The sequence below is a fragment of the Macaca nemestrina genome, chromosome 15 (genome assembly GCF_043159975.1).
Source record: "Macaca nemestrina isolate mMacNem1 chromosome 15, mMacNem.hap1, whole genome shotgun sequence".
Lineage (NCBI taxonomy): Eukaryota > Metazoa > Chordata > Mammalia > Primates > Cercopithecidae > Macaca > Macaca nemestrina.
In genome coordinates this window covers 91,728,108-91,742,825 of record NC_092139.1, presented here as the reverse complement: position 1 = coordinate 91,742,825, position 14,718 = coordinate 91,728,108, and the positions used below count along the sequence as shown (strand labels likewise).

General features: G+C 55.4%; 2 protein-coding genes and 1 long non-coding RNA gene across 8 annotated transcripts in view; 2 read left to right on the top strand and 1 right to left on the bottom strand.

Annotated features, from left to right (window-relative positions):
* The window catches only part of LOC105464207 (aspartate-rich protein 1-like), a 67,789-nt gene extending 62,689 nt beyond the window's left edge, over positions 1-5,100 (bottom strand). Inside the window, exons 1-3 of one of the 3 annotated variants that reach the window (XM_071080191.1) lie at positions 4,882-5,094; positions 2,566-2,693; positions 119-260 (exon numbers count right to left, since the gene is read on the bottom strand). In XM_071080191.1, coding sequence (XP_070936292.1) covers positions 119-135 — 17 coding nt within the window. In that variant the 5' untranslated portion in view covers positions 136-260; positions 2,566-2,693; positions 4,882-5,094. Of the gene's footprint in view, positions 1-118; positions 261-2,565; positions 2,694-4,777 lie in introns of all 3 variants that reach the window. The other 2 variants (XM_071080190.1, XM_071080189.1) reach the window with 2 other exon arrangements.
* LOC112429437 (fructosamine-3-kinase-like) overlaps positions 1-14,718 on the top strand; it is a 598,793-nt gene that overhangs the window by 273,958 nt on the left and 310,117 nt on the right. The gene's annotated exons all lie outside the window — the stretch shown is intronic.
* On the top strand, positions 5,326-9,014 carry LOC112423551 (uncharacterized). The gene is made up of 2 exons (XR_003014026.2): positions 5,326-5,475; positions 8,485-9,014. It is a non-coding gene; the product is annotated as an uncharacterized lncRNA (long non-coding RNA).

The window sequence follows — 14,718 nt, the reverse complement described above, 5'->3', positions numbered from 1 at the left end:
GCCTTGGGTGACCCTGTGTCTGCTTCGGATTGTGAGCAGGTGGACAGGAATGCCCTTATAACCATCTGGAAGCCCTGAAAGATTGCAACAATTAGAGAAGCAAAAACACAAAACACACCCAGAAAAGTGCAGCATATCAGGGTGAGATCAGCCAAGAGGCAGAACTTCCTACTGGACAGGCACCAAAGCACTGAAAGAGACTGTAGTGAACCGAGATCACATCACTGCATTCCAGCACAGGTGACAGAGTGAGACCCCGTCTAAAAAAAAGAAAAAAAAAATACCGTGTTAACAATTAAAACACCCAGCTAAGGAAACCAAGGCTCAGAGAAGTCAAGTAATTTGCCCGAGGTCATGCAGTGTTAGACACCTCAGTGTGCTGTTCAAGCCCTCCCGGCCCCACCTCTCACGCCAACCATTTCTGCAATGACCAGATCCCTGCAGGCTCCAACCAGCATCTTACTGGTACAACGGGAGAGTGCTTCATGTCAGGCCATCCTGGGCCTTCTTGGAAGCTGCAGTGTGGAGAGCACACAGGAAACCACTAGAGCCCCACCCATGTGCAATCTGGAAGTACACACGGGAGCCAAAGTCCACAGAGCCAGACTTGTTGGCAGGGACCAGGCTAACAGATAAACGCTTTTCTGTTTCTCTCCCCAACAGAGCAGTTATCAATCTCTAAGGCTCCTCGAGAGACCGCCCAGGAGAGTGGTGGGAATAATCACATAGTTGCTTTCCCTTCCTCTCCTTCAAACCCCCTGTCCTGGCCCTTGTTTCCTGAGATCACTTCCTAAATAAGCCACGGCCTGCAAGCCTTTCTCTCAGGCTCCCATGGAGGGGAACGCAGGTGGAGGCAGACCAGCAGGTGCTGGAGCTGACACTCACACCCAGGTCTGAGTGACAGCAGAGAATACATGCTTAACCACTATGCGACCCTGCCACCACCCCCAACCATGCCAAGGTCCCTTTCCCTCAAGGCTCGTCATTCTGAGCCATGGTGGCTCAGCCAAAGTTGATCAGACAGGGTCATGGGAAAGAGGGTGAGGAGGGCTGCAAGCATGCCTCCAGCAGCAGGGTCCTCTTCTCTGGGACTGAGACCACCTCCCACCAATCGCCTTCTCTGGGACTGAGACCACCTCCCACCAATCGCCTCAACATGCTGAGCTGAGCAGTCCCACGTAGACCTGCCCGACACTACCCGAGCTTAGCATCTGTCTCTGCCCAGAAACATCAACCACAGGGGTCAAGAGTGGCTGCTGTAGCTCTTCAGCTCCAGTCCCCCATCCCACCCCACTGTGGCAGGCCCCCTGGTCCCATCCCTCTCCAACTCTTCGACATCTGGAAAGGGAAGAGGGACCTGAGGCACCTTCTGGAAGCCTGAACAGCCAGACCCAACAGACGCCCACTCCACCTCACCCCTGGACTCAGAAAACCCAGCACCACAGCTTGGAGGTGAGCACAGAGCCTCCCCCAACTCCTGCCCAAGTCGAGAAGATGTGCCGGGACTTCCCTCTGAAAAATCACTGCCCAAGACCTCACAGGCCCTGAGTCACTCCTGGCCTCCCAGCCTCAGGCAGCTCTGCCAGCTGTTTACTCCCCACCTCGCAGCAGGAAGAATGGGGAGGGCAGTGTACCATGGGAAACTGGGGCCTATGGGGCTTGAGGGACAGCCCCAGGGTCTCAATGCATGCAAAGAACCCCAGAGCCCTGGCACCTGGCTCAGGCCAACTCTTATTCCCTGTGGAGTCTTCTCTGATGAGAGCCACTCAACAGGGGCACATCCCAGCAAACCCCGATGGCATATCAAGTGCCCTTCAGGTTTGTTAACAAGGATGTAGGGAGAATCACAGAAAGAAATGAGGGGAAAAGAAGGGTGCCCCTCAGCCAGCTCCCAGGTCCAGATGCACAGTACCTGGAGCTGGCAAAGCCAGAGAACAGTCTGCAGGGACTCCTGAGGTCTCCTGAACACTCGCCTGTCCTGGACTGGCACCCCCACACCCATCCAAGCCTTTGGAAAGGAGCATCAGGCTGGAAGTGGGTCCCACTCCCAAAGATCCCTCAAAGTCTCTCAGTCAGCACTCCACCACCCTACTTCACTCCAACAAGCACAGGCTGGAGTGAAGAGTAGATGGGGTTTTAGCCCTTTCCGGAAAAACTACAAACCTGGCCTAGCTACGGGGTCCACTGGGGCTCCTGGCTGTTTTCCTTCCACCGCCACCTGTAAACAGCCCATCATCTCTGACTTCCATCCCTGACAGCTTCCCTCACCAGACTCTGACAGGGGTTGAACAACTCACGCATGCACATACACCGTATGGGTGGAAGTGGGTGCAGTGCCCACCCGCGGGGGTTTCTGAGGATGGTCACTCCACCTCCCTAGCACAACCCATGATGCTGTGTGGCTCTACGGGATCGCAGTACTGGCTCATACCATCCATACCTATTGATGTCTGTCTGCAAATACACATGCATTCACACTCCACACACGGCCCGACTCTCCTTCAGTCACACCAGGAAGCACGTCTGGATCCCGGCTGGCTGCAGAATCCCAGCCCCGTGGCTGACCTTCTGTGGCATGGTCCGCAGCTGCCTCTCAACGTGGGCGCCGCAGTGCCCGCGCTCTGCCCTCCAGCGAGCAGCAGGTAACTCCCCTTCCAGGCTCGGAGCAACTGGGCGGGCAAAGCCAGAAAATCCTAGAATAAGATCCAAAGAGTAGCAGCGTTAGAGCTTCTTCTTGTCATGCTGGTCAATGGCTGGCAGGGGCCGGTTTCAGCGAAAGCACTCACACCTAGCCTCTCCTTTTGGCCCAAGTTGGCCAGGAACTGGGGACAGGGGTGGAGCCTGAAGACACTACAGTTACTGAGCTTCCCACTCCAGAGAAACTGCTGGGCCCACCCTGGCTGCGCTCCTTGGAAAGCAGGAGCAGCAGAAACTCAACCCCAGCCAGCCCGCCCCACCCATGTGTCGGTTCCCATCCCTGATGTCTCCATCCATAGGGCCCTGTAGCCTCGTTGTATTTGCTACTGCCTGCCCGGGGGACCTAGGCAGTCCCCACAACACAGAGCAGAAAGGACGCGAGTCTGGGAAGCACGGTGGGTCTGGGGCCTCTGCGGCGCTCAGGATTCCCGCGAAAACGCTGTACGCCTGCCACACTTAAGCACAAACAGGAAAATGTGGTCGGCTAGAGTCCAGCATCTGGAGAGAGGAGGACCGCTCCTCTCTTGGAGGCCACCGCTGTCACTGACGCATCCACTGCCCGCCACCAGCAGTGCAGCCCCCGAACACGTCCCTAACTCGACCCGCCTGGGACACTGCAGCACCCAATGGCGCCCGCAACCTGCCCCCTGCCACGGGCAGCGCAGCCCGGGATAACACCCCCAAACCGCTCCCTGCCATGGGCAGTGCAGCCACGGACAGCGCCGCCAACCAGTCCCCACATCCCCCCACCATTCCCCTGCTCCCCGCCATGGAGAATGAGTCCTGGAATAGCACCGCCAACTAGACCACAGCCTTTAGCAGTGACGCCCCCTGCCACGGGCAGTGTAGCACCAGATAGCTCCCCTTACAAGCCCCCTGCCACCAGCGAATAGCCCAGGATGGTGCCGCCAACACGCCTCTCACCGCGGCAGTGTAGCCCCTGATAGTGCACCCTATGTGCCACCCACCGGCAGCAGTGCAAACCCGATAGTGCACCCAGCCCACTCCCTCCCTCCCCCCATAGCATACAACCCGCCCCCACACCCCCGCCACTGGCCGTCCGGCCTCGATAATGTCCCATACACACTCCCAGCTGTAGGCAGGGCAGCCTATGCATAGCGCCCCCAACCAGTCCCCAGCCATGGGCAGTGATGCCTCAGATATCACACCCAACAAGTTCCCCGCCACGGGCACTGAGGGCCCACATAGCGCCCCCAACCCGCGACCCTCCGCAACCAGCACAGCCAGGGATAGAGCCCCCAGTAACCCCCGCCGCTGCGGGAAATGATGCCTGGGATAACGCACCCAAAACTCCCCCGCCAAGATCAGCGCAATACCCAATACTGCCCCTAACACGACCCCCACCACCGGCGGTGCAGCAAACGATGATGCCCCCAATCTCACCCCGCCTCGGGCAGTAGAGCCCCAATAGTGTATCCAACCCATTCCACACACCTCTGGACCCCCGCCGGAGGCAATGCAGCACCGGATAGCGCCCCTAACACGCCCCCTGCCACCGGCAGTGTAGCCCAGGATAGCGCTGCCAACTCCCCTGTCGCCAACATCCCTCTCGCCGTGGCAGTGTAGCCCCAACACTGCACCCAGTCTGCCACCCACCACCGGCAAAGCCCCTCCGGAGAGTGCACCCAACCACTCCCTTCCGGGCAATGCAGCCCCCTCCCCCCCGCCACTACACCAAACCCATCCCCCCACCCCCGCCACTGGCAGTCCGCCCCGGTAACGCCCACAACACGCTCCTGGCTGTGGGCAGTACAGGCCATGGATAGCGCCCCCAACCAGCCCCCAGCCATGGGCAATGACGCCTCATATATCACACCCAACAAGTTCCCCGTCATGGGCACTGAGGGCCCAGATAGCGCCCCCAACCCCTGCCCCATGGTGACGAGTGCAGTCACAGATAGCGTCCCCAACAAGCACCCCCCGCCCCCGCCACTGTGGGAAATGACGCCCGGAATAACGCACCCAAACCTCCCCCGCCAAGGCCAGTGCAACACCCAATACTACCCCTAACATGCTCCCCACCACAGGTGGTCTAGCCCAAGATGGCGCCCCAATCCACCTTTTGCCTTGGGCAGTGTAGCTCCTGATACTGCATCCAACCAGTCCTCGCCTGCCCGGCCCCTCACTCCGCCGCCGCAGGCAGTGCAGCCTGGGATAGCTCACCTACTCTGGCACCTTTCTACCACACTGGCTGCGCAGTACTCTCCCTCACCGCGACCAACGGCAGCCAGACGAGCCACGCTGCTACAGACTCAAGCCTCCAGCATACCACCAGGGATGCCTCCTTTTCTAAGCTGGGCGCGGAACATCCTAGCTTGTAAACTCAGTAGTGCACAGAAAGACACGATTGCCCCTTACTGAGGTTATATGTTCTGATTGGATGAGCGCTAAAGCGGTAGGTCTATTTTGATTGGGCTTTGTTTTCAGGTTCTGATTGGATAAGAGGAAGTCTTACACTAACCAATCAGAACATGATAACAAAGTCCAATCAGAATAGGCCTAGAGGTTTCCCTCATCCAGTCAGAACATGTGGTCCAGGAACTACATTTGCATTAAACCTTATATATAAGGGATGCCAAGTGGGGAGGCTTGCGATTACAGGTTTTTCTGCATCGGCACCCGTAGCTGCTCTGTTCCTGGTTTAGAGGAGATGAAGCGGGAGGCAGTAGCCGCGCATGCTGGAAGTTGGAGCTTGAGTTGACTCACGTTGCTGCTGCGGTTCCTGGCGGTGAGGGAGGATACAGCACAGCCAGAATGGTAAAAAGCTGGCGGAATAGGTTCATTATCCCAGGATGTACTGTCAGTGCATCCTGGTAACCCCCGCGCCGGTAAACCCCGCGCCCAACCCGGGGTGTGTGTGTGGGAGGTTGTGGAGTCCCTGGCTCTCACCCGGGGTGCGTGTCTCTTCCCACGGGGACACCCCAAAGCGGCAAGAAGTCTCCCGGGGGACAGGGACAGGCACCCAGCGTTCCAGGGGGAGGTAGAGGCAGGTCGCGGAAAAAAAGCGGCGAGGCCAAAGAAAAGACTGGGTTCCCACAGCAGACCTCAGTGCCTTCCGGGGCGACCCCTCGCCCGAACCTGGGGGGTCGTGGAGTCTCTGGATTCCATCCAGGGTGCGTGTATCTCCCCACGGGGGCACCCCAAAGCATCAAGAAGTTCCCCGGGGGATGGGGACAGGTGCCCAGGGTTCCGGAGGGAGGTTGAGGCAGGCCGCGGAAAAAAAGCGGCGAAGCCGAAGAAGTGGCTGGGTTCCGCGGCAGAGGTCAGTGCCTTCTTGGTAGCCCCCGCTCCTGACCCGGGCGGGTCATGGAGTCCCTGGTTTCCACCTAGGGTGAGTGTCTCTCCCCACGGAGCACCTCAAAGTGGCAGGAAGATTCCCGGGGAACAGGGACAGGCGCCCAAGGTTCTAGGGAGAGGTTGAGGCAGGCCGTGGAAAAAAAGCGGCAAGGCTGAAGAAAAGGCTGGTGTCCCCAGACGGAAGTCAGTGCTTTTCCTGCAGCCCCCGTGGCCGACGGTTCTTGGAGTCCCTGGTTCTCAGGGTGCGTGTCTCTCCTCCAGGGGGCACCCCAAAGTGACAAGAAGTCCCTCGGGGGACAGAGACAGGCGTCCAGGGTTCCAGGGGGGAGGTTGGGGCGGGTCGTGGAAGAAAAGCAGCGAGGTCGAAGAAGAGGTTGGGGGTCCCCGGACGGAGATCAAATTTCTTCCCTGCAGCCCCCGCACCCGACCCGGAGGGGTCATGAAGTCCCTGGCTCCCACCCAGGGTGCGTGTCTCTCCCTCCGGGGACACCTCAAAGAGTCAAGAAGTTCCCGGGGAATGGGGTCAGGCGCCCAGGGTTCCAGGGAGAGGTTGAGGCAGGCTGCGGAGAAAAAGCGGCGAGGCCGAAGAAGAGGCTGGGTTCCCATGATGGAGGTCAGTGCCTGTGCTGCAGCTCCTGAGCCCGAGCTGGGGGTGGGGGTTCGTGGAGTCCCTGGCTTCTCTCCAGGGTGCGTGTCTCTGCAAACAGGGGTGCCCCAAAGTGGCAAGAATTTCCCCAGGAGTCGGGGACAGGGTCTAGGATTCCAGGGACCCCGTGGGGTGGGGGTGGGGCTCCTATCCAGGGCGTTACTGCCTGTGTTGGGGGGCTGGTTGGGTGTGCTATCTGGGGCATCACTGCCTACGGAGGGGAGTGGGTTGGGGGCGCTATCCGGGGTTGCGCTGCACGTGGCTGGGGGTGGGTTGTGGCAGTACTGCCGCAGTCGGTAGGTTTGGGGGCGCTATTTGGGGATATACTGCCCTTGGCCGGGTGGGGGCGAGTTGGGGAACTATGGGGTGCTGCAATGCTCTGGTCGGGGATGTGCGCCATGGGGTGCAACACTGCCAGAGGTGAGGTGCCCGGTTGGGGGCGCTATTGGGTGCTTCACTGCCTGCAGTGGGCAGGGGGTATGATATCCAGTGCATCATTGCCTGTGTCTGGGAGCTGGATGGGGGCGCTAACTATCGAGGGCTGCACTGCCCATAGCTCAGAGTGTGTTGGGGATACTGTCTGGGGCTGCAGTGCTGGTGGTGGGGGACGGGTTAGGGTCACTGTTGGTGGCAGGGAGGGGGATGTTGAGGGTGCTGTCTGGGGACTACAGTGAGGCAGAGGTAACGGGGTTTGTTGGGAATGCTGTTGGGGCGGACTACCCGTGGAGAGTGGGGGGGAGGGTGCTGGTTGGGGGCAGTATTGAAGGCCAGATACACTGACCGTGGCTGGGGGGATAGGTTGGGTGCTATGGCAGGGAGCAGGTGGGTATGCTGTATGGGGCCACATTGGCTGTGACGGGGGCGGGTTGGGTGCCCTATCGGGGGTACACTGCCTGAGCCAGGAGGGTGGGTTGGGTACACTATCTGTGGCTGCAGTGCCTGAGGTAGGGAGAGAGTTTGGGGTGCTATCATACCTGCACTGCCTCAGAAAGGGAGTGGGTTGGGGGCACTGTCCCGGGCTGCTGCTCCTGGTGGGGAGCAGCTTCGGGCGCTATCTGGGGTTGCACTGCCCGCAGTGGGAGGTGTTTTGGGTGCCATATCGGGGCGTCACCGTCCGCGCCAGGGATCTGGTTGGGGGCAATATCCCGGACTGTACTGCGCTCAGCAGGGGGCGGGTTGCGGGTACCATCGGGTGCTGCATTGTCCGAGACGGGCGGGTTGCAATTGCCAATAGGTGCTACAGTGCTGGCATTGGGGAGCGGGGTGTTGGGGGTGCTATCCAGGGGCTACACTGCCGGCGGCGGGTTAGGGGCACCATTGGGGTTTCCACTGCCACTCTGGTGGCAGGTGGCGGAGGTGGCAGTGACAGCGATGGTCAGAAGAGTGGTCTTTCTCTCCCCAACTCCAGATTCTAGACGGCTGTGTGTGGCTGGGGCACAGTGTATGTGTTCCGCAGACCACCTGGGACCCCCAGGCACACAGTAACAGACACCACAGGGCGACAGGGCCCTGTGAGTGGAGGGATGAGGAAGGGGAAGCAGCACTTGGGTGGGGAGGGCTGACTGGGGTTGAGTGTCTGCTGCTCCTGCTTTCCGTGAAGCGCAGCTAGGGTGGGCCCAGTGGTTCCTGTGGAGTGGGAAGCCCGGGCACTGTGGTGTCTCCAGTCCCCACGCCAGGCCCCAGTTCCTGGCCAATATGGGCAAAAGGAGAGGCTGGACTTGAGAGGATTCGTGTGAGTTCCTTGGCTGAAACTGGCTCCTGCAACCCAGTGGCCTGCATGAGAAGGTGAGGCTCTAATGCTACCACTCTGTATCTTGTTATAGGCTTTTCTGGCTTTGCCTGCCCAGTTGCTCCATGCCAGGAGGAGTAGCTGCTTGTCACACGCTGGAGGCTGGACCTTGTAGCACCACAACGCCTCGCTGTGTTTGGTAGCCGCGATGGAGACTGCAGATGGAGCTGAGGGAACAGTAGAAGGGTGGCTGGCTGCCGCCAGGGCAAGAGCAAGGCTGTGGCAGTGGCCAGGTAATAACCTTGTAGGATGGGCCAGTGCGTTGAGGGCAACAGCAGCAGTGGCTCTGTTGACATCGGCGCTCGTGGTGGCAGCAGCAGCAGCAAGTCTGGGGGCTGGGAAGGCAGCTAGGAGGCCTGCAGGACTGGCCTGGCCTGGCCTGGGGAGGAAGCTGTGAGTGCTGTACAGTGGGCCTCTGTGGCAGCCGTGCAGGCGCAGCCAGGGGAAGGAGGAGTCCTCCCCGCTTCTCCTGCAGAATCGGGGGGGTGCCCTCCTCCTGCTGGGACCTGAGCCAGGCGTGAGTGGCACCATTGTGTCTTTATTAAAGCTTGGGTGGTGACTATTTCTGTATCTTTTTGCTTGTTTTTTGTTGAGATAGTCGGACTTTTTAAAATTTCATGTATCGGGGAGGGGACAAAATGTGTAATAGGCTTCTTGATTCCCTTGCTTGTTTTCTTTCTTTTTTCCAGTTTGGTTTTTTTCTTATTATTTTCTTCTTCCTCTTCATTTTTTTATGCTGTTGCTTCTATTTCTTGTATCATGTGGAGAGGGGAGTGGAAGATAGAGATGAGGCCCTCCCTAGAGACAGTCGAGTCCCCAGGGAAAGCTGATGCATTTTCTAATGAGGATTTTCATTGGTGAGATGTGTGCAGAGTGACCCTGCCTTGGTGTCCAAAAGCCTCCTTGTGTGTGGTGTGACTCCAGGCCCAGGAGGTAACCCCTCTTGTGTAGAAGAACCTGTCCTGGAAACATTTCTCCTGAGAGCACCCAATGGCACATTAGGGAGCTGAGAGCAACTTAGAAGGGACATATGGCCAGCCCCTCCCAGGAGTCCTGTCTCAGGCAGACGCTGGCCTACAGCCCAGGGGCTGACACGGACATCTTCTCCAAGCCACTGTGGGCAGGTGTTGCCAGGGCAGTGTGGTGTTGGATGACGCTGAAGCTGCTGCACAGCCTGAGGTATTCCTCTCTGACAGACTGAGGGCCAGGTACTGCACAGCCTGAGGTGTTTATCTCTACCAGACCAAAGGCCAGGCCCAGGGTGGCTCCCCATCCCCTGCCACGAGAAGGCCCCTTTTGTTCCACAAACCGACTCCATGAACCCATCCCCCAGACCCCTGAGTATGCTGAGCAGCAGGCCTGGTGAGCACTGGTCTCTCCGTGCTGCAGACACGCACCTGCCTAGGGACCTCCTCCTCACCTTCAGGCAGGGGGTGACCTTTTCCTGCCCTTTATGCCGGTCACACCCCACGTGCTGTGACGCTGAAGTCAAGCAGGGAAGCAGCAGAGAAGGCGTGGAGATCGACAAGTGCCGCCGCAGGGTCGGAAAGAAGCTCTGGGGTCCACAGGGTTATTGGCCAGATGTCCAGAGAGCGACTCCGGGGTCCTGGTCTCCAAGGGAGAAGAGGGGTTGGGGAGAGGCCTTTGATCAGGCGTGTGGCCCCTGCTCTTCCTGAGCAGGTCGGGCAGCCGGTGAGTGCCTGGCTAATGCAGTTCCCACTGGGCCACGCTGCTGGGAGGAGAGCGTGGCCTCTTTCCCAGCTGTTTTCCATCCAAGATGCACAGAGAGCAGGCCCGAGATGCAGGTCACAGCCAAAGCAAGTGGCAGGTGGTGCTGCTTCCCAGGGGACATTGCTGTGGCTGTTCGGTGGCTTTGAGATGCTTGGGGTGCCCACCTGGAGCTGTGAGCCGGCCTGGCAGGCCTGGGAGGGCAGCAAGGGCGCTTGTGAAAGTTCCCTTTTCTTGAATTTAACAGAATCTTCCCATGTCCACTCTCCAGTACTCTTTTCTGTTGTCCCCAGACAGTGCCAGCAGAGGCCACATGCCGTCTGAATATGGCCACGCACACTCGCTGCAGGGTCCTGGCCTGAGGGCATGAGGCCAGCATCCCTCACTTTAGGACTGGGAAACCAGTTCCCATGTTTCCAAAACAACTGAGACAGCTGCCACTTCCTGTCACCCAAGCCTGGCCACTGTACCTTACTTTCCTTTCGGGGCCTCAGTACCTTCTTCCTACCTTAGCCCCTCTGTCCTCCAAAATGAGGACGAGGAGGGATGGAGATGTCGAGAGGCCGCCCAGGTTCCAGGCTCCTGTCCTAGCCACTGCCCATCCTTGGCTGTCACTGTCCCAGCCTCCCAACTGGTCTCTCTGCACCTATTGGCCTGTAACCATCTGAGCTGGGGTATGCCTGCACCTCTGCTTCTTGTGGGCTAAGCACAGATGGGACTTGGAGAGCTGCAAGCTGAGGAAGAAGGCAGGTGCATCTCTGGGTCCCTTCTCCCCCAGTTGAGGCCTTTCACGATGCAGTCCCCAGGCAGGGACAGACCAACCTCTCTCAAGACCCTGTGTCCACAAACCGTTTCCTCTGAATTCCATTCCTTGGGCCCGGAGCCTGCACCCAGCTGCGCAGTGGACCCTCTCAAGGGCCAGGATGGGGACCACATCTGGCAACCATGAGAGAGGCTGCAGGAGATGGACCTGAGTGAGCTCTGCGCCAAGACAAGGCCCCGCCAATGCTGTTGGAGAAGGAGTGACTGTGCTGAGAGAAGAGAGAGGATGCTGCCATGATATGGCAGAGTCGGTCTGCAGTCAGCGCTTGGAGGATGAGGCCCCAGGTCCCACCTCTAGCCTGCTCCAAAGGCCAAGCAGGCGGGATCTGAAGAATCTGGGGGTTTCCCTCTGCTCCTCCCTCACCTGGCTGAGGGATAGAGGCAGACTGGACAGTACTGCCCTCAGCCCTGGTGCCTGCCGCACAGGCTGGGAAGAGCAGCCCTCATCTTCTTACGCATCTACTCAGCCAAGAACTCCAGGCTCCATGTCCCACCAGGGTGGGCAGGGCAGTTGGACAGAGCAGGCCCAGTGCCCACACTGGCAAGGGCATCCGCCTCTGGAGGAGCTGTGGGGACCAGATCATCCAGAGCACCCTCCCCTGGCTCTCCGTTGCTGGGAAGGCCCTGTCCAAGCTTCTGCTCTCCTGCTGTCTGAGCTCAGTGGTGAGTGGCATCCAACAGTCCCACAGAGACAGCCCCAGGGCCACTGTGGGCTGCTGTAATCCCCAGAGCTGAGCTCCATGAGCTTGGGAGGGGGTCTGGGGGAGGCTCCCTTAGGAAGAGACATTGGCAGGTGAGGGTTGATTTGGGCAGGGAAGACCCAGGCCAGGTGCTTGATGTGAGCCCAGCAAGTTTGAGGGTCCTGGGGGAAGGTGCTTGCGACTTCTGGAGACTCAGGTCAGGGGAGAGGAATCCAGGGTCACAGGGAGTCATGTCTGGGGCAGCCAGCTTGATATATCCAGCCTCGTGCCCCCTGGCCACTTCCCTGCCACCGTCCCTCAGCAGGAAGAGCTCTTTCATTATTTTCCGTTTTCATTTGTGTTCTCTTCCATTTACATTATTTGGGTTTGTTCTGTGGTGGGGTTTTTTCCACCTATCTTTTTTTTTTTTTTTTTGGGACAGGATCTCATTTTTAAAACTGGATTTTTTTGTGTGTGTCTTAATTTACTTAAGGTTCTTGTTGTAGATTTTGGCTGTTAGCAGTTGTTCAGATGCATAGCGTGGGAGCATTGTCTCCCGTCATGTGGCTGTGTGTCTACTCTGTTGGCAGTTTCTTTTCTGTGTCCCAGCTCTGTGGATCATTAGACCTAACTTGTGCATTTCGCTGCTTCTTGAATTGCTTTTGGAGGCTGAGCCAAATAAATGTTTTGGGAAAGCCCATGTGGAGAAGATTATTTTCCAGGTTTTCTTGTAGGATTTTTGTAGTTTGAGATCTTCCATTGAACTCTTTCTTTCATCTTGAGTTAATTTTTGTGTGGTGACAGGTAGGGCTCCAGTGTTATTTGAGGTATTTTAGGGGACAGTGATGTGGAGAAACCCACTCTTTTACCCGTTAGTTTCATGTGTCCTTACCGAAAGTGACCATTAAGTTTGTTTGCCCAATTTTGGCTGCTCTGTGTGTGTGTGTGTGTGTGTTTTCGTTAGTAGTCTTTGTTTCTGGTAAATATATGAACCTCCCTCAGATATGTGATTACTTATCATTTTCTCCCAGTTTATAGGAGGCCTGCTGTTTTGCTTCATTTTTAAAAATTCCCGTGAAGAAGCTCTTCAGTTTTTTGTGTTCTGATGCGTTTACTTTTCCTTTTGTTGGAAATGATTTTTTATCCAATCAAGAGAAAAATTAATTTGGGATTCATTCCTGTGGCAGTGAGTGTTTTCCTTCTGTGTTTCTTTCATCTTCTTTTCTATTTGCATCTTTTCTGTTTGCACATGCATGTAGGTTCAGGTTTCCAAAAAGTAATGCTCACCGTAAGTTTTCTCGTGGAAGTTTTATACTTATAAATGTCCTGTTTGGATTTTGAAAAAATTTTGAATGGGATTTTTGTGTGGCGTGGAACACAAAGAATTTATTTCATTCTATTGTATGTGGATTTCCAGTTTTCTCAAAATCATTTGCTGAATTGACTAGCCATTTTCCATTTTGTGTTTTAGGGGTTCTTTTGAGAAATGTGTTGACTTATACATTCAGGTTCGTTTCTTGGCTGCCTAATTGTGTCCATGGGCAGATGGTTCTATTTTTCTGACTCTCCCGTATTGTTTAGATAACTATAGCTTTTCAACGTAATTTGACATTGGTAAGAGCGAGGCCTCCAGCCGTATTTATATTTCTGGGAACTGCTTTGGATCTTCAGGGACTTTGATGGTTCTGTGTGTATTTTTGTATTGCTTATTTCCAGTTTTAAAATTTGTTTTGTAATACATGTCCAAGATTAGGGGGCACGGTGGGATCTTTTCTTGTGTACACTGAGGAATGATGGAATCAGGGTGTTTATCGCGTCTGTTCCCGTGTCTAGTTTTGATTTCTATGTGTTGTGAACCTTCAGTGTGCTTCTTTCTGGCTATATTAAAACAGAGGCTGCCATATTGGTACCACCAGCCACCCTGCTGTGGAGCGCATCAGCAGAATTCACTCCTGCCCTGAACCGCAGCTCTGCACCTGTTACCAGTGACTGCCCATTCCCTCTCCTCCCCACTGCCTCCGATAACCACTATTGTACCTTCACCTTCGATTAGATTCTTTTAGTTTCCACATGGCTGAAATGAGATAACAGTGTTTGTCTCTCTCTGCCTAGCTGATTTCATTTAACTTAATGTCTTCCAGGATCTTCTGGGTTGCTGCAAATGACATCAGGCCATGAATTTTTAGGGAGGGGGCATATTTCATTGTGTCTGTGTGCTGAAGTTCCTTCATTGCTCTATTAATTGATGAACAGGTTAGGTTGATTTGGTTGATTTTCATACCTTGGCTACTGTGAGTAGTGCTTCCCTAAACCTGGGAAGGCAGCTATTGCTTCGATATACTGATTTCATTTTTGCTATGCATATACTCACTATTGGAATTTGTAGATGAAATGGTGGTCACTTTTTTGGTGATATTTATTCTAGTTAGAGTAAGTTGCTATCTGAGTGTGATTTTTATTTACAGTTTTGAGATGTCTAGTGATGTTGAGAACCAAATTTTTTACTTGTTAGTGGATTTCATATCTTCTTTTCAGAAATGTCCCTTCAGGGTCTAAGCCCAGTTTTGACTGGGGTACTTGAGTTTTTGTGTTTAGCTCCTTAGTAGTGTTGGTTTCTGCTGCATGTCAGTTAACAACCCGTTTCAGATACAGGATTTCTCATCATGTCCTTTCTGTCAGAAGAATGTCTTCTCATTGTTGGTTGGTGCATTGTTTTCGTTACTATGCGGTATTTCTTTAGTGGTATGTGTGTGTGTGTATGTGTTTTTTTTTTTTTTTCTTTTCCAAGTTTGCAGTGATTATATTTGTTAGCTAAGGTCCAGAAAAAAAAATACAGTAACTTTCAACTCATGTTATTGGAAGTGAGCACTTTTCTTCAATTTTTTTTTCCTAATTCTTGTTTGCTTTTACATCCTGTGAACATAGATTCATTTGGGTTTGCCTAAACTTAAGCTCAGGCTGTGTCATCCTTTGGGAGTTTTATGCTTTCAGGACTTGGGTTGAGGTCTTTTATTTCCTTTGAGGTAATTTTTGTGTAT